Source organism: Ursus maritimus, unplaced genomic scaffold (genome assembly GCF_017311325.1).
Source record: "Ursus maritimus isolate PB19 unplaced genomic scaffold, ASM1731132v1 scaffold_23, whole genome shotgun sequence".
NCBI classification, from domain to species: Eukaryota; Metazoa; Chordata; class Mammalia; order Carnivora; family Ursidae; genus Ursus; species Ursus maritimus.
The window spans coordinates 36003610-36028503 of record NW_024424786.1 but is presented as its reverse complement, the minus strand read 5'-3'; the positions used below and the strand labels follow the sequence as shown (position 1 = coordinate 36028503).

The 24894-nt window shown below is 42.4% G+C and overlaps 2 protein-coding genes and 1 long non-coding RNA gene across 8 annotated transcripts in view; 1 reads left to right on the top strand and 2 right to left on the bottom strand.

Annotated features, from left to right (window-relative positions):
• Positions 1 to 15549, bottom strand: part of LOC103666168 (oocyte-secreted protein 2-like) — a 130451-nt gene extending 114902 nt beyond the window's left edge. For both annotated transcript variants that reach the window (XM_040639153.1, XM_040639155.1), the window contains exon 1: positions 15416 to 15549. The gene's annotated coding sequence lies outside the window, so the exon portion shown is untranslated. The remainder of the gene's footprint in view (positions 1 to 15415) is intronic.
• Positions 11297 to 23867, top strand: TCN1 (transcobalamin 1). 5 transcript variants are annotated; one of them, XR_569454.2, is made up of 9 exons: positions 11297 to 11455; positions 14197 to 14376; positions 15446 to 15586; positions 16757 to 16909; positions 18270 to 18460; positions 20636 to 20825; positions 21847 to 22185; positions 23134 to 23252; positions 23645 to 23867. XR_569454.2 is itself a non-coding variant. In XM_008694195.2 (9 exons), exons 1-9 carry the CDS (start codon positions 11377 to 11379, stop codon positions 23704 to 23706), a joined length of 1305 nt encoding a protein of 434 aa, XP_008692417.1. In that variant the 5' UTR covers positions 11297 to 11376; the 3' UTR covers positions 23707 to 23867. The 5 variants fall into 5 exon arrangements, 1 of the variants encoding a protein (XP_008692417.1); XR_005837125.1 differs by having other exon boundaries at positions 16754 to 16909; XM_008694195.2 differs by having other exon boundaries at positions 16754 to 16909; positions 21847 to 22033.
• Positions 18471 to 24894, bottom strand: part of LOC103666165 — a 39544-nt gene continuing 33120 nt past the window's right edge. The window contains exon 4 of the long non-coding RNA XR_005837134.1: positions 18471 to 20354. This is a non-coding gene — a long non-coding RNA (uncharacterized LOC103666165). The remainder of the gene's footprint in view (positions 20355 to 24894) is intronic.

Genomic DNA, 24894 nt, shown 5'->3' with positions numbered 1-24894 from the left:
AATAGGTAATATTGTTCATGTATTCTTTTAACAAATACGCATTGAGCATTTATTGTGGGCTTTTCTTGGCTCTAAAAAAAAAAACAGCAATGAACAAAACAGACCAAAGCTTCATTCTTATGGACCTTACATTCTCGTACAAAGAACAATGTTTCAGAGAATATAATTACTAGGTCCAGTTAGTAGTAAGAGAAAAGTAGTATAGCAAAGGTACACTAGGTTAAGCCATGATCACTAAATCTCTATACCAACTTTGTTTTAGTTTGGTAAAATAACTGTATTGGTTAAGAAAATAACAAGATTAAATATAGATATTAAGCTTAGAAGGTAGGTTTTGCTTTCCAGAAGTTTAAATTGGGAATGAGGGTAGGCAGACTATTGCCCATAATTTACCATTATAAATGCCAAAGTGGAGATGACCTTCTATTTAGAACCGTAAAACAGGGCATCTACCATCTTGTTTGGGTTAATTTTCATCCACGGATACCATCTCCTGGATTCTTCTTGGCGGTAGGAGGGCATGTTACGTTTCAAGGGGCAAAGTAAGACTATGAACATCACCTCTAAAATATATTCTCCCCTACCAAGGCGGGGGGCGAGGATGCCTTGTATTGTTAACTAGCTCTGAGCTTCCCTGACGTTCCATCGTACCACTATATTCTCTGACAATTTTTCTTTTCTACCTCTCAGTAGTGTATACACAATGTAGCCCCTCTTTGTTCTTAGCCAGGAGTAAGCCAACTGCATTTCATAACAATTTACCTATGGCCTCTGATGAAGTGTTCCTGGGAGATCAATGTCCTGTAACCTCAGTCCATCAGGATTAAAAAAGACTTGAAGAGGAAGGAGGAGGAGGAAGAGGAAAAGGAGAAGAAAAGAGGGAGAATATGATCAGACAGGTGAAGAGAACAGAGCAGTACCCTAGATTCTGGGTATAATTTGGTCTGTTCGTTAGAAGAAACAGCATTCCAAAAATTGTAAAGAAAGAAAAATATATATATACAAAAATAAAATTAAATACAATGAAAAGACAGAATGTAACTGTAAAAATGAAAATTAAAAAGGTTTTAAAAAGAGTTGCTAAAATAGGAAATTCGTTGAAAAAGGAAAGAAAACAATTTTAAATTGAAACACTAAAAGAATTGCGGGGGGGAAAATCATGAATTCTATACGCTATTTTCCCCTAGGGCTGAAATTCCTCAGTTCTGTGTGATCAGTAAACTGGGTCTTAGCCAGATGTTCCTGCCGATCGTCTGGGGGAGGGGCCTGTTAAGCTGATTGTCCGGTGTCTTTGCCCTGGGCGGAGTTGCACTGCCCTTGCCTGGGGCCTGGCTGAGTAAGCTGCTCCAGTTTGCTCTATGTGGCTTTTGTTCCTTGCAGGCTTTCTGTGCCACTTTAGAGGATGAGAATGAGAATGGCAGCCTCCCAGTCCTCAGCCCTGGAGCCGAAAGCAGCTCCCCCCTCCCCGCTCCTTAGTACAACCTCAGGGGAAAGCTGTCCATCACTCCTGTCTCCCCGGCCTCTGTCCAACTTCATGCTCACCCAGCCTCCGACTCAGCATTTCTCTCTCAGGCATGCAACCCGATTTCAAGTCCCTGAACCCTGCAAACCACTCTGGCACATATCTGCGCCCTCCTCCTGGGAGAGAAAGGTGGGTTTTACCGTGGTTCTGCTGCTTGCTGGGTCTCTGCTCAGAGAGCAGCTGACACCCCACAGCAGTTTGCAGTATATGGCAACCCCAAGCTGAGAGCCCAACCCTGGGATCGCTGATTGCAGCTGGCTTCCCTGCCCCGATGCCTGGGAACCCTGCCACACTCGGGCACCCCCCCCCCACCCCCAACTCCCGGTCTTCCTGTGACACCAGGTTTCCTGAGACCACACTGTCCCAACTAGGTTTCTACCCTGCTTCACCACCTGAGCAGCTGTCGCAGGGACATCCCTCCCTGGAGCAGCCTTCTGAAAGTTCTGACTTTGTGCTCCATTGCTGTAACACTTTCCAGCACAGGCTTTTGGAGGCTCCCTACCCCGCGGTTTATATTCCCATATATGGCCTCAGATTCCCTTCTCTGCACCTCCTACCTTACAGAAAGTGGTTGCTTTTCTAGTTGTAGAATTGTAGCTGTTCTTTTCTTAGATTGCCAGTTAAGTTTGCAGATGTCCAGCATGATTTGATAGCTATCTAGCTGAGTTCCTGGGACAGACAAAACTAAGGTCTCCTACTCCCCTGCTATCTTGGACTCTTCACCCATCATTTACTTTTAGCTTCCAGTTTTCTCCTGTATAAACATCTAATATTTATTCTGAGATTGTCTAGCAACACATGTTACTAATTTATCATTTGCCTTAAGGATCTTAGGTGGTTCCTTTCAGCAAATATTTGACAAACCTCAGGATACAGCAGGAAATACAACAGTGAACAAGAAAGGCTTATCTTTACCACTGAGGAACTCACAATCTGGTGGAGACAAGCACATTAAACAAACACAGTTAAGAAATAACTCTGCAAGTAACATATTGGAATTCTCACAAGTGATACAAAGGAAAGTATGAAGTGCCAAGAGAGTAGATAACAGGGGAACAGAACTGGGTCTGGGGGTGCAGATAGAGCATCCCTGAGGAGCTAACACTTAAGCTGAGGGACATGAAGTGGCACCACCCGAAAGCAAGACTTCAAGAGGAAAACCAAGTGCCAGTCAGACTTGAGAAGGGAAGGAAGCTGGCACGATGGAAGAACAGGAATGAGTGCGGCTGGAGCATAACTTAGAAGGTAATGAGGTAACGCTGGACACACGGGTAAGGGTCAGAAGGTACAGGTTCTGAGAGATTCACGTTTAAAATACGGAGTCTCAGGGCACCTGGGTGGCGCAGTCATTAAGCGTCTGCCTTCGGCTCAGAGCTTGACCCCGGCGTTCTGAGATCCAGCCCCACATCAGGCTCCTCCTCTGGCAGCCTGCTTCTTCCTCTCCCACTCCCCCTGCTTGTGTTCCCTCTCTCGCTGGCTGTCTCTCTCTCTGTCAAGTAAATAAATAAAATCTTTAAAAAAATAAAAATAAAATACGGAGTCTCCTTCCAAGTACAATGGAAATCTTCAGGTTTCTCACCAGGAAGCAAATAATCAGAAGCATGTTTTTGAAGATCACTGTAGGAGTGAAACTGAATACTCAGAGCCCAAAGAGTCACAGACATAGCTTCAATTCTATGAGGATTTCAATAACTTTTTAAAAACATTACCAACGAAACAGTAAAATACCCCTAGTGCAAGCAAAATGCAAACTGACCCTTTCATAGATTAAAAGTCCTAGGCTAGTCTTAGGTAGTCAAACTCTATTCCTTGAGAATTCCTTTTCTTTAAATAGGGATTATGTATTAATCAAGCTTGAGAAATGCTGCACTAGGAGTTGGATGGAGAACGGCTTGGAGGAGGTACAAGTGGCTAAGACAAAAATCTGGAAGTTATGGTGGGGGTGCAAAACTCCTTGTAATCTAGACTGAGTACTAGCAGTAGAGGCAGAAAAAAAGCAGACTGGTTCCAGAAGGTAGAATATTTGACCCTGTGAGTGGTTAGCTCAGTGATGGAAGGAGACAGGGGTATCACGCTTGACAACCAGATTTCAGGTAGATACAGCTAAATTCATGGTTATTAGATAATAAGAGTTAACAATTGTGTGATGCCTATTATGGACTAGGTACTATTCTAAGGAATCTTGTGGTGACTCATCAAACTCTCACAAAACTTAGGGGATAGAATTATTAGCATCTAAAAATTAAAATGCTAAAACTTAGCATTTTACTGATAAACTGAGATTCAGAGAGGTTAAGTGACTTGCCTAAGGTCACACAGCTCTTAATGAGCAAATAATCACCAATGAAGAAGCAAGTTGGCAAGTGAAGAAAGAGCTTTGATTTGGGGATATGCTAGTTTTGAGATTCCTATGAGACATCCAAGCAGAAATGTAGAGAAAGAATTTCCCTATAATTTGGAACTCAGAAGGGAATCCAAGATAGAAATAAAAATGTGGGAAATATTAGTATATTTGTAGACTTCAAACTGGATGTTAGAACACCTAGAGTGTGTAGCATAAGACACAATAGTTTGATACAAAGTCCTGAAGACATATAACATTCAAAGTTTAAAAAAATATATTGGTAATGAGTACAAAGAAGCAGTCAATAAAGCTGGGAATGTAATCAGGGTGTGGAGTTTGATGCTATTGTCACAGAAGGGAAGAATGTGTCTCAAATTAGTGAGTCAACTACACTTAGAGCTCCTAAGAGTTGAGGTAGAAAAGACAACCCACAGAATGCAGAAGATATATGCAAATCACGTATCTAATAAGGGAGTTGACTGCAGAATATTAAAAAAAAAAAACTCTTACAACTCAATAATTAAAGAGAAATGACCCTGTTTAAACAGCCAAAACAACTTTTTGGAGTGATGAAAACGTGCCATAACTGATTGTGGTGCTGGTTGCACATACCTGTGAATGCTTTTTTTTTTTTTTTTTTAAGATTTTATTTATTTGACAGAGAGAGACACAGTGAGAGAGGGAACACAAGCAGGGGGAATGGGAGAGGGAGAAGCAGGCTTCCCGCTGGGCAGGGAGCCCGATGCTGGGCTCGATCCCAGGACCCTGGAATCATGACCTGAGTCTAAGGCAGACACTTAACAACTAAGCCACCCAGGCACCCCTCTGTGAATGCTCATATCTGTGGACACACAAAAGTCCATTGAAACAAAAACCACTGAAACGACTTTCTATGGCTGAATTGTAGAGGATGTGAATTATTTCTCACAAAAGCTGTTTCTTCAAAAGGGAAGGAAAAAACCGGAAGCTGTACATTACATTTGGAAACAGCTTGTTGGCAGTGTTGGCTGAGGAGTTCGATACAACAGTGGAGACAGAAGACAACAGTAGACGCTCAGAAGACTCTGCCAGCCATTTGACTGTTCCCTGCCCATCCTCTGCTCAGCTCTGAATCAGAGGACTGATCCCTGCAAACGCCTTCCCCAGAGCCCTCTACTGTCTCCTTTGTAGGAGTAATGGAAGGGAGCTGGGTGGTAGGGATTTACAGCTGGTTCCATGGCCTGTCATGTGCCATCCAGGGACGCCTGGGGATTTGACCCTTGGTTAACTCTCCTAACGTTAACTCAGGGAATTGTTATGAATTTAACTACAGAAGATGCAAAATAAGTGACAATCTAGAAGAAGGCTATTTACTGTTTTGTTGCTGCTGTCCCAGAGAAGGGGAGCCAGTCACAGACACCTGAGGGGCTGTGTAACTAACTAGGTAGGTATAAAAGGTGAAGAGACCCCAGCACTGATGGTTTCCTTAAGCGAGGGTTGTCCACATATGCTCAAGCCTCATGTCTCATGGCCATGCCCATCTCAAGTGCAGAATGACTGGAACATCGGAAGCGGTGCCTGGGAGTCATAACATCTCCTCTGTGTTGATACCCTGCACGCTGAGGAGTTTCATGTCCTGAAGCCTCATTATGGCTAAGTAAACTTGATCCTGGGTGAAGCCTGTTCTGCCTCATGAGTTGGGTTGTCAATTTGCATCCACCTCACTGCTGCTGGAAGACCAGAGCAGACATTGCCGAGGCACTGCCAGGAGAGTGGAGGGTGGGAGAAGAGGAGGGTTTAGGGTGTTTCTCCCTTGAATCTCTTCTCCTGAAGCATCTGCGGTGGGTCTACATCCAGCCACACACCCTACTTTCCAGGTTCCAATGCAACCCTCAGCCCCTCCAGGGCTGGGATGGTGTCTCTCTGCAGTTGCTAGACTGAATTGCCCCATCTTCTCCTACTTCCTCTTCCAGTTCCCACAAACCTCAGAAACTAAACCCCCATATTAAAGTACTCTATTGAATTACATGGTATGTTTTCTGCTCTCCTAACTGGACCCCGACCAACACAGTTCAAAGCAGGAGCAGTCTTACAAAAAAGAGCCTGAAGTGAGAATTTTGGAATTGAATGCTTATTTATTTTGGTAGGAATGCCGTATCACCTCATTGTTAGTAGAAAATGACACATTAAAACCTATGGCAGGGCTGCCTGCGTGGCTCAGTTAGCTAAGCATCTGCCTTCCACTCAGGTCATGACTCCAGGGTCCTGGGATCGAGGCCCTATTCAGCGGGGAGTCTGCTTTCTCCCTCTCCCTCTGCCCCTCCCCACCTGCCACTCCCCACTCATGCTCTATCTCTCAAAAACTAAAATCTTCTAAAAAAAATCATAACCTGTGGCATCACACTAGTTTATCTTTCATCTAGTATTTCTTAGAGTGATGAGCCTATTGAAGGCAAGATTCTTGGAGATCAGTTAGCTTCTGCAGTTGGCTGTGATTGCAGCAACCATGATGAAGAGGAATATGTGGTGAGATGCTGCTCTGACAGCACGGGTCAGCTTACAGGAATAAAATTATAAATTTAAGATCTTACCCTCTCTGTTCAAGCTATGGACAGAAAACCAGACAGCTACTATATGAGCCTGACAAGATGCAGTTATTTCTTCTATCCACAGGCCAGGGGACTTGGAGAATTAGAGCTACAATCTAATTGTACAGCTTGCAGAATGAAAGTTTAGCATATAGCCCACCAAAACTCCATGGTAAAGATGTGGCCATTGACTAGGAAGAGGTGGGATTCTGAGACTCAAGGTGAGTGTTTTGAATATACTTCAAAGAATTGAAACTCTTGAATCACTTTGAAACTTCCTTTTTCACAGAATTATATTTTCCTATCACAACTGAAAGGACTAGCCTTACCTTGCTTGTAGATCCTGTAATAATCTCACTTGATGCAGTTTTCTTGCAAGGACATGCCTGTTCTCCTTAAAGCCTGTGCTTGGGATCTTGCCTCAAGAACCATCACTGTTGTCAGTGTGACCCAAGAAGACAGGGGCCAAGTTATACCCAAGAGACGATAGTTTAAACACAAAAGTAATTACAAGATCTTCCCAATCAACATTTGCAGAAACCTAAAAAACATGTGTGGCATTGGATTCTTGATGTATTACACCAAAGAAAACAGAGTGTAATGTTGGATGATGTCAAACTTATCAAGATAGATGCAGTTATCCGAGACTACAAAATGTGCGAACATGAGCAACAGCAATTGACTCTACCGTTTTTCTTGGTTGATAGTATGGAAGCTGGACTCAGTAGTGACCTACATGAGTAGGAATGTGATGCCCAAAATGCACCATCGAAGGCTTAAGGAGATGGCAATTCTGAAGAGGACTTTATGATGGGCAACCCATTCACCTTGACTCTTTCTTCCTCGGGAGAGAGTCCAGAAAATACTCTCTTCATGATGACATGGGAATGAATTAGCAAGAGGAAATAGTTGGGAATAATTGTGAGAGGTTTGGCCATTCCAATGATTAGTTGGTATGTCATCCTAAATTATCCAGATTAGATGACAGTACTTAATCATCCAAGACAAGGTTGGAGCAATTACTGTAGTTGGCAACAGAACCAGAATAACAATAGGAGTACTTTAACCCACAGAGATCTATGACATCAGCTAATGAATCAGGAGGTACCTAGGAATGAAATAGGTGATCAGCTTACTAAACTATTGCCTAAACTATATTACTGGAAAAAATTCTAAATATCGCGTATCGGTATCTACTGCTGCAGAACTCACCACTCCGATACCTAGTGGTTTAACACAATCATTTTCTCACAAATTTTGGGGTCAGCAATTTGAGCTAGGTTTAGCTAGATACTCTATTAATCTTGACCAGGGTTATTCACATTATTTTATTCATCTGGTAGTTCAACCAATGCTAAATGATCTAAAATCCCCTCACACAACATCAGGCAGTTGGCAGACTGACAACTAGAATGCTTGAGTTCTCCTCTGTGTTTCCACCAGGCAAGCTCACCTTCATACACATGGAGGGGGAGGGGGTCTCAAGATTCAAACCACAGAATTCAAAGCAAAAGCAATTTTCAAACTTCCTCTTCCATCATGTTTGGTAACTTCCTATTGACTCAAGTACAGGACATGACCAAGGCCAAATTCGAGTCTAAAATTAAATATACTCCTGAATTTTTTTTATTATGCTCAGTTAGCCAACATACAGTACATCATAATTTTCTGATGTAGTGTTCAACGATTCATTAGTTGCATATAACACCCAGTGCTCATCACAACACGTGCCCTCCTTAATATCCACCACCCAGCTACCCTATCTCCCCACCCCCCTCCCTACTGTAACCCTCAGTTTGTTTCCCAGAGCCCAGAGTCAATAGCATGGAGGACCACAGGGGAAGGGAGGGAAAAATGAATGGGAAGAAATCAGAGAGGGAAGCAAATCATGGAGATAGAAATTTTTAAAACATCAGCATGTAGGTATCATTTAAAGCCTTGAGATTTAGTGAGATTACTAAAGGAAAAAGAAGATTTTTAGGAATTGAACCCTAGAATATTACAACTTTTAGAAAATTTAGGAGGAACCAGCAGGAGAATACCAAAAAGGATCCAACAGGACAGTAGAAAGAAAGAGAAAAAAAAACTCCATAGAGAAGGATGAACTTCTAGCCAAGTAAAGTAAGTAAGGAGAAAACAATAAACAATGTCAGGTGAGATAAATGAGAATTTTAAATCAACATTGAAACCAGTGGTGTGGAAGCGGCTTTTGATCCTGAAAAGATTAGTTTTAGTGGAGGGGTCCAATATCAGGCTTACAACTTCTACTTCCATTTTTATATATTTTAAGCCTTTGTCCCATCAAAAATAATCTCTCAGGAGACATATATAAAACATAACTATGATACTGTACATTAGATCCCCAGAATTTATTCATCCTATAGCTCAGAGTTTGTACCCTTTGACCAACATCTCCCAGATTCCCCCGGCCCGTAGCCCCTGGCAACCACCATTCTACCATCTGCTTCTATGACTTTGACTTTTTTAAGATGATGCATATAAATGATATCATATAGTATTTGTCTTTGATTTATTTCATTTAGCAAAACACCCTCGAGGTCCATCCATGCTGTTGCAAATGACAGGATTTCCTTCTTTCTCATGGCTGAATAATATTGCACTGTACATACATTCCACATTGTCCTTATCCATTCATCAGCTGACAAGCAGGCCGATTCCATGTCTCGGCTATTAGGAATAATGCTGCAGAGAACACGAGAGTGCAGCTATCTCTTTGGATATATATGCAGGATTACTGGATCATATATGGTAGTTCCACTTTTAATTTTTGAGGAACCTCCATACTGTTTTCCACAATGACTATCAATTTACATTCCACCAACATTGCACAAGGGTTCCCTTTTCCCCACAGCCCTGCCAACACTTATCGCTTTAATACCAGCCATTCCAACAGGTGGGTGGTGATATCTCACTGTGGTTTTGCTATGCATTTGCCTGATGATTTGTGGTGCTGAGCACCTTTTCACGTACCTGTTGGCCACTGGTGTGTCTTCCATGGAAAAATGTCCACTTGGGTCCTTTGCCCATTTTCCGATGGGATTATTTGGGGGGTTTTTTTGTGATTAAGTTGTAGGAGTTCCTTATAGATTTTTGATATGAATGCCTTATTAAATATACGGTATCTGAGAAATATATTTTTTACATTCTACAGGTTGCCTCTTCATGCTGTTTATTGTTTCCTGGCTATGCAAAAACTTTCCAGTTTGAAGTAGGCCCACTGGCTGGTTTTTGCTTTTGTTTTTTGTGCTTTGGTGTCGGAGCCAAAACAAATCATTGCCAAGAGCTATGTCAAGGAGCTTCTTTGCTTTGCCTTTTCTGCAGGTCTGTTAGGTCTATTCGTGAGTTTTCTTTAGAGGCATCATGTTCGCCTGCTTTGTGATCTGCCTGCCTTACATTTGTGTCTGTGTGTTTCAAGGAGCAAACTCCTCTCCGTCTTTACAGCCTGTTTTTGACATGTAAAGACCTTTTCCTGTCTGGACTGATGCGATTGCCTCTGGGATCACAGTCACAGTCGTGCAAGGTTGGAACTGGGTCACCTGGCTGCTGCTGGGTGCTCAGCTGGGCCTGCAAACCACAAGCCTATCTTCAGTTGCATGATGTTCCTGGCTCCTGCTGGGTCACTGGACAGGTCTCTGCATTAGTAGGACTGTCCCTGAACCACAGCTGAGAGGGGACGGAGCCAGGTCACAGGGCCACTTCAGGATCTGTAGTAAGACCACGGTCAGCTGGCCTGCCTCCTAGGCACTGATGGGTGTATCTCCTCCTAGGTCCCTGGGTGAGCAGGACCGTTCCCAGACTGTGGCTGATGTTGAAGCCAGGTCACAGGTGCTTCAGGGTCTGCAACCCTAACCACAGTCAGCAGACCTATTCCCAAGTTTCAGGTGGGCATGATTCTTTTCAGGTCCCTTAGGTGATGGTACTACTCCCAGGACCAATGGCAAAGAAGGCAAGAGCCCAGTCCACAAGCGGATGGGGATCTTTTCTGGTCTCTATCCAGGATCATGGTCAGTGAGCCTGGCTCCTCAGGGTGCAACAGGGAAAAAGGCCAAGAAGAAAAATTAGAGTTGGCAAATTCTGTGCTTTAGCATTTGTGAATATAGGTCTTTCTTCTTTGGTGTGCCTTTTCAGTACAGCTCTCCGTGGTGGTTCCACCAAGCCACGGCTCCCACATAGAAACTTGTGTCCACACATGGCTGCAAAAATGATTGCTGTTGTGGGGAGTATGAGCAGGGGACCTCCTATTCTGCCATCTTGCTGACGCACAGCAAACATTTTAAGACCAAACTGATAGTATTCTCTGATAGTTCTTGGAAGACCTATAATAGACAACACTTCTCACATGCAGCTTGTAGCATCTTTCCTGGCACAGCAAAAATTCACATTTGATGTATATCTCTGTGGTGTTCCTGCTGGGCTATGAAACCCTAAGGGCACCTATCTTAGAAGAAAATCATACATCAAAAACCACTATGCCAAAGATCCTCACATGCCAGGCTCCCCCGTCTTGCCTAGTTCAATTTCAGTCTTACAACTTCTACTTCCATTTTTATATGTGTTAAGGCCTCGCCCCATCAAATCTAATGTTTCAAGAAAAATAAATAAAACACAACCAAAGGTGGAATGGAAAAGAGGGCAATTTAATTTATTCTCATTGGGCTGAAGGTAAGTAAGGAATGGGAATCCTAAAGTTTGGGATAGGAAACAAAGAACATTATTTCCTCTTCCTCTTTAACCATACCTTTCAAGTCTTCTTCCTGGTTTATCACAATTCTTGGACAAATACACTTGACCACACCCCATGACATTGCTCAATATTTGCATAAGTGAAAGAGGCTGAGGCAAGCTAAAGGAGGAGCTCTCATCTCTGCCATCACCCAATATATAGCCAGACAAGCCCTTGCCATTCCAGAACACTTGGAGAGATGAGACAATCCCACCAGCTGCCCCTAATGGGGCTCCTATTATTTTCTCTTATTCCAAGGCAACAATGTGAGATCTGTGGTGAGTATGCATTGAGCTAAAATTACTCCTAGTGTGATAGTCTTCTAAAGTCTACTGGCAGGGGACTGGTGTAGAGTGACCTGAGAAAAGACCCTATTCCAGTTCTATATGTGATTATACTCTATGAGTAATGTAAAACGTGACAGGCCATGGTGAGGAATGTTCCATAATTTATATTTTTTTAAGAGCAGTCATAGATTCAATGCTAACTTGCCTAACTCTTCTTCCTATATTCAGATTTTCTTCACCATAGCAATCCTACCAAGCAAGTGTCTATTCTTCTTCATTTTCAATGACAGAATATTCAGGATCCCAGGAATTTTTCAAAATCATAGAAAGTTATATTTTGAATTTGAGATGTAATCTATTTTTTTGAAGTTCAACCCATGGGTTTTAGGTTAACCCCTTATAACGAGACAGATAAAAAATAATGTTAATAATCCCATTCAAATAACAAAGACTTCTCTCTTGTCATTATTGAGTTTAGATGTTCCAAGGTACATATCTCCCTCCCTCAACTCATCCCCACAGGATATGGGTACAAGCTCATCATCTCTCCTCCAGGTATAGGATCCCAAGATCGTGTGATTCTATTAAAAAGCACTAAGTAGGAGAAATAAAAACTGGTTCAGGTGTAGTCTGACCCCTTACTAGCTGAATGATCCAATGTTTCTGAATTTTTTTTTAGCTTCATCCATAGATTGAGGATAATTGGGGAAACGTGTTGAAGCAAGTGCTGTCATGAAGCCTGGTGTAGCTCTCAGGGCCATGATTTCTCTTTTTTATGTCTTTAACCTTAAATTGAACTTAAACCCAGTCCAAAGATGACTCATGTTGCCATCGGTGACTACATGCTCCTGGTATTCTGTAGCCTACAAGAGGAGGTCAACGCCACAGAAAGTCTTACGTTCACACAAGCTAAAACACAAACTCTGCCAACTCTAGTTTTTCTTCCTGGCCTGTCATTTATTTTGTCATATCCTAAGAGTAGGGGGTATGTGTGGAGGTTTTGAAATTCAATTCATTGTACAAAATAATTAACTTCATCTTTAGTGGTCAAGGAAACTGATGAGTGGTTGACCAGGAACTGAAAACTCTGTTCAGTACGAGAAAATCTGCTGAACTGGAATTTCCACAAAATCTCAGCCATGATTCATCAATGATCCAATTGTTCTTGTAACAAACCAGGACTTTTCTAAAACCACTGTTGCAACTCTTGATCCTGGGGTCATGATTCTGAGCCCCACATTGGGGGTAGAGAAATCACATTGCCTCAGTTCTCTAAAAATAGTGATAGAAAATCCGGCTTCAGAGGGGAGGGGAGTGGGGGAATGGGATAGGCTGGTGACGGGTATTAAGGAGGGCACGTTCTACACAAATAATGAATCATGGAACTTTACATCAAAAACTAGGGATGTACTGTATGGCGACTAACATAATATAATAAAAAAATTATTTAAAAAAAAGGAAAGAAAGTCCAGTTGAGCTGAAAGTGATAATATGTATGGTATTTTACAGTTTATTAAGTGATTTCTTGTCTAATATCTATAAAATAGAGGTTAATATCCACAATTTTAAAATGAAGAAATTGAAGGTCAGGAAAGTTATGTAAGTCACCCGTAGTCATAAGTTAAGGACCAGAGAATCCAGCTAAGGTCTGACTGAACACAGGGCTCATGCTCTTCTCAGTATCCCACTAACCCAAGAGATAATCTGGTGATCGGTAGGGATTTTTCTTGGGAATGTCAACCACGTATATTTTTTTAAAATTGTATTTATTTATTTTAGAGACGGACAGAGAGAGAGAGAGAGTGACAGAGAAAGTTGAGGAAAAGGCAGAAGGAAAGGGAGAGAGAGAATCTCAAACAGACTCTGAGCTGAGCGTGGAGCCCAACTCGAGGCTCGATCCCACAACCGTGAGATCATGATCTGAGCAGAAATCAGGAATCGGCTGCTTCACCAACTGAGCAACTCGGACACCCCTGAACAAAGTTCATTTAAAAATGTTTTAAGTGGTAACTAACTCTTCTTATTTTCCTCCAGTTTTTGAGGCCTCTGGACTCTCTTTTTACTTCCACAGTAGAATGTGACTCCACCATCCTGTCCCTTGAGATTTGGGCATGTTGTAGGATAAGAGTTTAGGGTTTTCTGAAAGGTGCATGCTGCCAAAGAGTGATCTTGATGCCAGGTCAGTTGAGCAACCAGACAATTCAGCTCTGGGGTCAATCTCCACCATAACATAGACGAGTTGTCTTCTTTCCCTCAGAATTAATAAACTAATTGAGTTAGAAGAAAATAGAGAAGGGAAGGAACTCAATCCAGCAAGTAGAAAGGACTACAGATTGGGAGTCAGAAGACATGTATTCAAGTCTCCATTAAGCCTTCAATTACGGAGGTTTCTTTAACCTCCAATGACATCCAGGCCTCATCGTCAAAATCAGGGAATGATACTAGATCTCCCAGGCAGGACTGATACTCTGCCAGTACACAATAGTAAGATTGAAATAGCTGTTAGAACACGGAAACACTTCCATGCTGGTTGGTAAAGGAGTAATACCTGATGTAGCAGAGATTCCAGACCCACCTTCGTACTGTTCCAGCAACATAGCCAGTGACCACTGGATCGCTCTGTCTGTGCCACATCGTTACTGAACGTTTTAATACAAACCCTGTTCCTAGGGTTCTTGTTCCTTAATACTTTCTTAGTGTGTATTTGTTATTTCCTCCCTCCTCTACCACAGAGGTAAGCAAAGAAAACTATACTGCTCTAAACCCTCTGATAAGCACAATGATCAATTCAAAATATAACAAAGGAATCCAAGCCGCCAATGTACTGCTGTCCCTCAGACTTGGTGGGTTCCTGAGCCAAAGCCAAGATCAACAGCTGACTGAAAAAGTCCTTCTCGCTACAAGAAGTACAGGTGAGTACCTATATTCTCTGGAAGATTTAGGAAAAGACTTACCTATCCATAAAGATTATCTCCAGCAACAGAACAGCAAAGATTATCTGTGTCCAAAGTCTCCCTGCTACATCTATCCTAGCTGTATAAAACTTGAGGGGACAGAAAGGGACTTCACATCATCACATCTCTGCCATTTATTCTACAGCTAGGCCTTACTTCTTTGAGTCCTGAGAAACATTTTCCTTCAAAAGGACACAAGGAAAAGCAAAAGAAATTAAAGACTCTTACCCACTAATACCGTTCTGTAAGCTAGCTGAGTTCACAACCAGACAGGGATATAACAAACACATGAGAACCTGACAATAGCAAGGGAACCACAGTGAAATAGAGATGAGGACAGGCGTTTTTGTTTTTGTTTTCAGAGAGATGGGGAGGGACCGAGGGAGAGGGAGAGAGAGAGAGAGTATCTCAGCACTCAGTACAGAACCCAACATGGGGCTCAATCCCACAACCCTGATACCATGACCTGAGCCAAAATCAAGAGTCAGACATTTAACCAACTGAGCCACCTAGGCACCCCAGATGAGGACTGGCTTTGAGTACAGGCTCCCCCCTGAGTCCTTCATGTCAATACTGAGCCTTAGCTTTCTAATTGAGATAATGGGGAAATGAAGCCACGCCTACCTACTTCACAATATTATTGCAAGAATTATGAGAAGCCTGAGAATTTTGACATTTTATAGGCAGAAAAACTAGGTCAATTATTACTATCTTGGCAAGATGGCACCCACAAAGAGAGTAAATCCCAAGGTTTTATTATCTATTTTTCTTCTTTTAAAATTTTTATAAGGATTGCATGATTCCAAAAACCTCCCATGATTTCATGGGGAAGACTAAAATGTAGCTTGCATTTATACAGCACTGCTGGAAAAGGTTCTGCTTTGGGAATAAAGAAGAGGACAGTAAAGTATTTGTATAGAGTGGGAAAAAAGAGAGAATTGACAGGCGATGTAAGTCACAAGCAAGACAGGAGGCCAAAAAAATCACAAGCATGTACCTTGTTAAACTTGAATACTTTTCTTTTCAGAGCCATCGTTAACCTCGGGACAGCTTGCCTTGGCTATCCTGGCTGTGGGAGCATGTAAAGGGCCTGATGGAATTTCCAAAACTTCTTCTGAACTGGTCAGAGATCTAGAAAATAAATTCCAAACAGAAATTAAAAATATGGGTAAGAATCAAAATTTCAGAGACCCTGGACAACCTTGTCTTCTCCTTCACTGGTTCAGAACTGAACAAGTTTCCCTTCAGTCTCTCCTTCTCCTCTTTATTCTATTCATCCCATATATCTTCATAGATCACTTTTCCTTCTTCCCTCTTTTTTTTTTTTAAGATTTTATTTATTTATTTGACAGAGAGACAGCCAGCGAGAGAGGGAACACAAGCAGGGGGAGTGGGAGAGGAAGAAGCAGGCTCATAGCGGAGGAGCCTGATGTGGGGCTCGATCCCAGAACGCCGGGATCACGCCCTGAGCCGAAGGCAGACGCTTAACCGCTGTGCCACCCAGGTGCCACCCAGGCGCCCCCCTTCCTCCCTTTCAACATGCATCTTGAATTTTCTTTTCAAATAGGTTCAAATGCGTATCGACTCACATCAACCTTACATGTGATGATGAACACACATGTGCACACACACACGCACACACACACACGCACACACACGTGCGCACACACACACGCACACACACACACAAACTCATAGAACACAGCTCTCTTGTTCTCTAGAAGCTTGGCTTTTAGACAAATAATGAAATACACCAGAAATAGCTGAGCAACACAAGACACTATGTCAGAAGTTCCATGGCATATGATACTAGTAGAAGGGCTAAAGATGGCCCAAAGTACTTTATCACTGGGACAAATAGGCTGACCATGATGGTTGTTACTGAAGTGCATTGTTTTTATTTCAACACCCACCCAGTACTTATCCTATTATTCGTTAAGATGCTCTGATCCCATCTCATTTTGAGATGGCCCCCACTTCTTCTACTTCTACTTATAGTTTGAACACATTTGCATTGAAAGTGCAAGAGGCTTAGCTGCGGGAAATCTGTGTTCTGGTCCTAGTTCTGTAACCACCTGAGTATCAGGATGGTATTTTAATCTCTTTAGTGCTGAGTCTCCACAGTTAAGAAATGAAAGGAGTTGAGTTGAATTTGGTGGTTCTTAACAGCCTTTCCATTTCTCAGGCTTGCTGATTCTATGGGCGATCTTCCCCCCTCTATTATTCACCTCTCCTTAAATGTAAAGAAATTCTAATAGATAGATTAGGAATAGACTGAAAATTTATTACTCCAGTATTATTTCCATGAGTAAGGTATTTCTTTCCTCTCTGACAGAAGAACATGATGGTAATCCACTGACTAACTACTACCAGCTCAGCCTGGATGTTTTGGCCTTGTGTCTGTTCAGAGGGAAGTACTCGATTCGTAAAGTTGCTGAAATCTTCAAACCTGGAAATAAAAATTATTATTTCCATGAACAGTTCTCAGTAGGTGAGTCATTAAACCCAATTCCCTTGGCATAGAGGACACAGTCACCGGTAAGTCTTTTCCTTTGAGTTTTTCTGCCGGTAAGTACTTGGACGTTTTTAATCCTCTTTACCATAGTGATCAGGGAAGAGAATTTTCTTTTTGAGAAGAATGGATGTTGGGGGGCATTTAAGCATCTTCCCAGATGTGTAATACAGTAGAAAGATCTAGTTCCTACCCTACCCCTTCTTTGAATTACATAACCAATGGATGTTAACTCTGACCTTAATTTTCCCCTCTGTAAAATAAGGATATTTTGTGAGAATCTTCATATAACACATTTTAGGAAGTATTAGAGAAAAGAGAACAGTAGAATTTATTTATCTTAATTTTGGCTGTTTCTCTAATTTATTGGGACCATTCGGATGTGTGGGCTTACGTGGACAACACAACCTCTGCATGGACAAGGCCCAATATTTTGAACAATGAGGTCTGTATATCCACCAGAGAAGGACTAGAAATTTTCTCCTAGGTCAGCTTACACATCCAAAAAGATTCCCCCTGTAGACAGCTAGTATTGTTGCTCAGCCCCAGTGGATCCAGATACACAAGCTCATCTTTCTCCAAGAAGCCCAAAGAAAATCACCACTCTGTATCTCTGGATAGTAAGAAGATTGTGAGATTTCTTTCAATGGGAGATGGAAGGTACCACACCTAAAGAATCCAGGCAGGAACTTTACATCAAAAACTAGGGATGTACTGTATGGTGACTAACATAATATAATAAAAAAATATTATTATAAAAAAATGACACTGAAAGGAAAAAAAAAAAGGATCCAGGCAGGACCAAGTAACAAGCCAGAAAAAAGATCTTATCCTCCCTTCTTCCAAACTCTTGCCTCATCCTCCCCCTTAAGAAGCTTTCTTGGAAAACAATTCTCTGAAGTGCTATTTTCTAATCGGCCTAATGGAAACATTGAAACATTGCAAAGACATATCTTGTTTGGGGTATCATCATGAATTCTCTCAATTCCTTTGCCAATATGGCTGATAGGTGAAAAAAATGAGAACAACCAAGATATAGAAGCGAGAGACTGTTCACGTGTATGAACCTGCAAATCCATATGTGTTTCTATGACCAACGGGTGAGTTACTGAGTACAAGGTACAGGGTTACTCAAAATCTGGAAATATCTGAGTGGTGAGAGCTGGAGGGATGATTGCTATGTCTTCAAATCCTTCTCTCCATCATCAACCAGCATGACCAATCTTCCCAGTTTGTCTAGATCTCTCCCTCTTTTAGCAATGGAAATTGTACATACCAGGAGACCCTCAGTCCAAGGAATGGTCAGACACCCTATCACCACTGTTTTGTTTCCTGGCAGATACTGGTGCGATGGCTGTCCTGGCTCTGACCTGTGTGAAGGAGAAAATAACAAGAAGGCAGAACCAAACAGATAGAAAGGCTATAAAGAATATTGTTAATCATACGAAGTCACTGGTAAATGAGATTCTATTTCAAAAAACAGAAAATGGTCTCCTCGGAAACATATATAGTACAGGAGAAGCTATGCAGGTAAGTCACAGGGTAAAACAGAAGACAGAGAAGGGAGTCATGAAGGAAAGAAATATCTGTAGCCTTTCTTCTTGGACCTCTAAGATATGACCCATTCTGTTTCCTATACTAACTGATTTTACGTGATTCTTGCCCCTGATGGAAATGTATTCTCTTCACCTTAGATCCTTATCTTTCCATGTCCAATGCGACCATGAAGCTTTTCTTGACTACAACTTTTTTGTCATTCTAGAGTCTACTCCAACCTACTATGTTGTTCTATCAAATGCAATTTCACCCTTTGCCATATACCAGCGTTTGGTGCTTACCTCCCAGATTAGATTATTGTTGTCCAAGTCATAAGAGGCAGTGCCAGTAATACCAGCTAGTCTTTATTGCCATGCTCATTGATGCACACAACAACTCAATGAGGAAAATATTATCACCTCCATTTCTCAGAAGAAGTGCATGAGTCACGGAGTATCAGTACCTTGCCTAACATTACAAAGCCAAAGAGTAATTCAGACGTGGATGGAACCTGAATAGTTGGTTGCAAAACTCACACTCAGCACCTACTCTGTCCTGTATATGTTCCTTGAAGTTTGGGGCTTCATTGCTGCACTCACTCACTGATTTACTCAACCTTAACAGGTACATACAAGAAGAGATGAAGGAAGATTTACAGAAAAAATGTCACTGGGTCTTTGGTATGAGTAGGGGTCTGCCAGGCCACCCCAGGATAGGAGGGCTTTCCAAGGGAGAGAGGACAGCAAGGACAAAGACCAGAGGAACGAAAGAACGTAACGTATCTTAGGAAGATCAAGGTGTTCGACGTGGCCAGGGCAGGGTCCTTGGGCAAAACTACAAGGAGCAGCTGGGGGTGTAACAGGTGTCCAGTCACACAGGTTGTTTTGACTGTTGGTGCTGGTGTGGCTGTTGTGCCTTGCTGAGTTTGGACTTGATAAAACAGTGCTTGCCCGTTCCGGCTGCACATCTGAACCACCTGCAGGAGCTGCTGGAAAACACTCATGTTTAGGCTCCACACCAGCCAGTTAATACAGAAACTTAGAGGGGGAGCATGGGCCTTGGGCGGGTTTAAAACCCTACAGGTGATGTTCATTCACAGCAGGCTTGAGAGCTGCTTGCCTACAAGACAGTTTTTAAGAGGAAATATGATCCTTTCTTTTAATATCCCACAAATGCTTGTTGACTTCTTGGTTAACTTAAAGGGTCTTCGGAAGAAAATGAAAAGAGAAACTGTCCTTCCCTGAGAAACTACAGAGTGATGTCTGCAGGACCAACCCATTTTGGTCCCCGTCTTACTCACTCTGATACCTTCCTGACTTTTCCTACCCCCTCATGCTGTCCCCTCGATCCAGTTTACATCTGCTGCTTCGATAGTTTCTATTCAAGAAGCTATTGGATTCCCCATTGTTAAGGAAATCACGTCAGGCACCTCACCCTGAGGCTCAGGGGTCCACCGATGTGGCCCCCACCTCACTCTCCAGCCTGTTCTTCCACAATCACCCTGAGTCTCCCCTGTACACCAGTCCTGCCAGGCCAGGAGGAATCCCCTGGGGATTTTGCTAAGATGCAGACAGTGTCATCACAGACAGGCCATGCCCTGGCCGCAACTACTCTAGCGTCCTTGCTCATGCAGTCCCCCTGGCTGCAGCGCTCCTCTCCTGTCTCCTAATGAAATGCTGTCATACCGTCAAGGCCTACCTCAAGTACTGCCTTCTCCACCAAGCCTTTCTTCAGGGTCACCAAATGTTTATGTGCTCTTCCTCTTCTGGAACACCATGGCACTAGCTGCTTCTCTTAAGGCATTCACCTTAGGGGCTCCTTTATGATTGTCTGTTAACAGCATTTATCAAGGGTCTCCTATGTGACAGGTACTGTTCCAGCGTCAAGGCTACACGAGTGGATATGAATACAAGAGTGAATATTTCTCTCTCATTAGAGAAAGTCTGTTCTCATTGATGCCATTACTGGTTGTGTTATTAAGCAATTTCCCACCTCCCCCCAAACTAGTTTATAAATTTCTTGGTGACAGGAAGGTATCCTAGTTGTCCAAGGTGCTTCCCCTGTATGTCTAGCAAATATTTACTGAATTCGTTAGATATAGGCTTTCCCCTTATTTGATGTTTCTCTCATTCATTCTCATTCCCTCTCATTCTTTCTCTCACACGTTAGGCTCTCTTTGTTTCACCAACCTATTACAATGAAAATCAATGGGACTGCCAAAAAACACGGGATAGAGTGCTCGCAGAAATTTCTCAAGGAGCATTCCGTATGCCAACTGCTGCAGCTCAAATCTTACCGGCTCTGATGGGAAAGACCTACCTGGATGTTAACAAAGACTCTTCTTGTGTCTATGGCTCAGGTACTAAAGAGCATAATACCCAAAGCAATGTGAGACTAAGGTGTCCTAAGGGACCGAAAGTGACCAGATAAACCACTAAAGCATAATGGTTCCCAGATAGAACTCAGTCCTCCATGTGTCACCAGTGATTATAACCACCTGAGGATTTGTTCTTAACAGGGTAGTAGATGTTGTTCTTGGTTCAAACACTGATCAACAAGGTAGATTTGATTCAATGGTGTCCATCTCCATAGGGATGTTTTCTGATGGCCAGTTAGATGTTCTGAGCATCATTCCCATTCTAAACTATTATGGTGTCCCTGACTCTCTGTTATGCACAATGAGTGAGCCCTCAGGGAGCTCAGAGGAATATGGGAGGAATATGGCAGTATTACAAGAAAATTAGAGCACGAATCGTATATTCAAACAACTGATTTTTCAAGAAGGGATGAAAGACTTGACTTTTATCTCTGATCATTCCTGGTTCAGCCACTTATAGGTAGGTTTAGGGACCTCAGACAAAATGTTTAATATCAAACTCTAGTTTACTAGTACAAAAAATGCAAATGATAATAGTATCTAATGTTGGTTTTTGTAAGGCCTGAATAAGATAAGCCAAGTAAAATGATCAGTACAGTGCATGGCATTTAATGTCTTTTCAATAAATGTTAAGAAATAAAAAGGCACCCAAGAAAAAAGGGAAGCATTATTGTATGCTGTACCAAAGCAAAACAAAAACAAGAACGAAACGACAGCAACAAAACTGCGAAAACTCAGGAGCCTCTGTGAGAAAAGGAGACAGCGCAACTGAAGTGCTGAAACAGCTGGGAGTGGAGCCGAATCACATTTACCAGCTGGTGCCTATCTGGTTGAGTCACACAAGAGATCTGCCCCTTGGCTGATGATTCTTGCTCCTTGTAGCAAATCCTTCTCTTGGTAAAGGAAAGTAGGGATGGGCGAGGGGCTGGATGGGTAGGTAAACTCGAACATCATTTTTATTATTCTGAATAGTAATTCTTCTCTGCTTTTTTGTCTTTGCCAGATTCCTTCAACATCTCCACTCAGGAGCCTGTATCAGTGACACCCGCTGTCTCACCCTCTGAAATCGAAGTATATTACTCTGTGGTAATCAATAACCAAATAGATAACACCACGGTCTCTGTGCCAAATGGTTCTGTCTTCCTAGATGTGATGGAACAAGCTGAGAAAGAAAATGCAACTCGATTTAGGTATGTCTGTACGGAACCTAAGGTGAAGCTATTTGGTCATTTTGAAAGACTCAGTAAGAATACATATGCACCTGAACAACGTACATTTGAAACACGTCTTCATCAGTACTTTGCTGGCCATCTACATCTCACGGCAGGGGTTAAAAAAAAAGGTGAGACTTGTCATCTTCTAGCACACAGTAGGTACTAAATTAATGTTCATTTAATGGGTAAATAAGTCCCAGGGATCTCTCTTCTGTCAACAAAATTCCTTCAACAAATAGAACCTCTTAGGTCAGTCATTTGGTGTTCAGAACACTGGGTCATTATTTTTGAATCACTGACCCCTTTAAAAATCAGATGAGTGTTCAGTGGAACACTACATACAACAAGAATTTATGATGTACTATATATGCTGGCTAACTGAACATAATAAAAAATTAATTAAAAAACAAAATAAATAAGTAAAAAATAAATAAAAATCAGATGAGTGCAGTGGCTGCTGATCCCAGACAGGTGAACATACACACGAAACTCGTCCTTAAATCAGAGGTTTCACAAATGCCCTGAGTCTCTCCATGCTCCCCTCTTTCAGATTCATAGACCCCTAGATTAAGGTTATCTGGCCTAAAGAGATAAAATATTAAAATTAAAATATTGACTTTGCCTCAGAAAGTTATGGTTCATTTGACTCCCTAAATCCAATCAGCAATTATTTACTTTGTCTAGTAACATGCTGTAAGACGCTATAGAGAAAATTATATGTCCATATACATACATATATCTTCAACAGTTACTACCTTGGGGTAGAAGGTTAGCAGTTGTTGACTACAGAGGGTCTACCAGGAAGGGAGGCAGGGGCAGAAACAGGCATCACTCCTCTAATTTAGCGTAGATTGTGGAGTGCCTGCAGCAGAATCACCTGGAGTGTTAACGACACATGCAGATTCCTAGTCCCCACCTCACCTACAGAATCAAAGTATCTGAGGATAGGGCCAGGAAATCGGTTTTTCTCGATAACGGCTTCAAATGACGCTTAGGTACGTTGAAGTTTGAGAAATGCCCATTAAGGTTACCCTTGAAAATTCTAAATTCCTGAAACCCATTAATTGTCCCCACAGTTTCACAGCAGAGGAGAGCTCATGGGGCCCCTACATCACCTGTGTTCGGGGCATAAAGGCCAACACCAATGACAGGACCTACTGGGAGCCCCTGAGCAATGGCAAACCCCTGAGCCAAGGTAAGAGAGAGAGAGTGCCAAAAAGCCCCACAGAGTGACAATGCCCCAAACACCCAGATGTGAGTGTGTGAGCTTTGGTGGGGAATGTGCCAAGGCATGGGGAAAGTGAGATCCATTATTTGGTGATTTGGTGATGAAATCATTTGACCAATTGGGTGCCTGTGTGGTTCAGTCAGTTAAGCATCCAACTCTTGGTTTCAGCTCAGGCCGTGATCTCAGGGTTGTGAGATCAAGCCCTGTATAGGGCTCCATGCTCAGTGGGGAGTCTGCTTAAGAATCTCTCCCTCTTCCTCTGCCCCTCCCCATGTTCGTGTTCTCCTTCTCTCTGAAACAAATAATCTTTAAAAAAAAAAAAAAAATCACTTGATCCACTTCTCATTCCTCCTTTTCAGGAGCCGGTGGTTACGTTGTCCACGCAGGAGATGATTTGGCGGTTCGCTGGAGCACATACTAATAACTTCCAACCTTCCTCAGCTGGATCAAATCCTTTTGCAGTAGACTTGCAGGCGGAGATTGGCCTCATGCCCTCCTTTTCTCTCATCTCCATTTCAATAGGAGGCTCAATAACCTCCCCTTCTCCGTGTCTTCAATAAAAGATCAACCGCGATACAAAAAGAGCATGTTCTGATTATTTCATTGTAAAGGATTACTGATAGAGGGAAGACCACCACAGGAAGAGGGAAGGGAAAAGAGATGAGACCACATGTCTAAGCTGAGTTCTACTCAGAGTTCCACTGCTGAGCGTGTGGGTGACCTCAGGTAGCAGGTGGGAATGGAGATAAGGTTCTAGAGCGAGTGTTGAAGCAGCAGCCTAGGAGATCAGGTAGAAAATCTCTAGGGAGACAGCTCTCCGAGGCCCAGATGTAAGGGACAAACTGAGTGGATATATTGACCTCAGAAAGACAGTGGGTAGAGAGAAAAATTCTGCTCTGGAGAAAGAGGGAAAGGTGAGATTTCTACATAAAAGACCAGTCCATAAAGTCTCAGGAATAATATCATCCCCTCCTCCAGCTATCTCCCTTGGGTTCATTTGTTCCTCTCCCACATGTATTTTCCCTTTACTTCACCATAAAAACACTCTAATACTCATATCATCAAAAATATACATGCAGAAAAAATCACCTTTGATGTTCATTTCGGTAGAATTCACATTTAAAAAAAAAAATTAAATCAGGGTGCCCCTACAGGTGCCTGGGTGTCTCAGTCGTTTCAGCAGCTGACTCTTGGTTTTGGCTCAGGTCATTGACCTTAGCATCCCGGGATCAGTGGTGTTGGGCTCCCTGTTCAGAGGAGAGTCTGAAGATTCTCTCATTCCCTCGCCCTGTGTACCTCCCCCAGCTCACACTCTCTCTTTTTCTCTCTCTCTAAAATAAATAAATCAATCAAAATAAAAAATTAAAATTAAATCAGGGTTGCCTGGGTGGCTCAGTTAAGTGTCCCACTCTTGATTTCAGCTCAGGTCATGATCTCAGTGAGATTGAGCCCCACGGCGAGCTCCATGCTGAGTACCAAGCCCGCTTGAGATTCTTTCCCCTCCTCCCGCTCCTTCGCCCCCTGCTCCTTACCTCTCCTCTCTCTCTCTCCCTCCCTCTCTCTCTCCCCCACTCAAATAAATAAATAAATAAATAAATAAATAAATAAA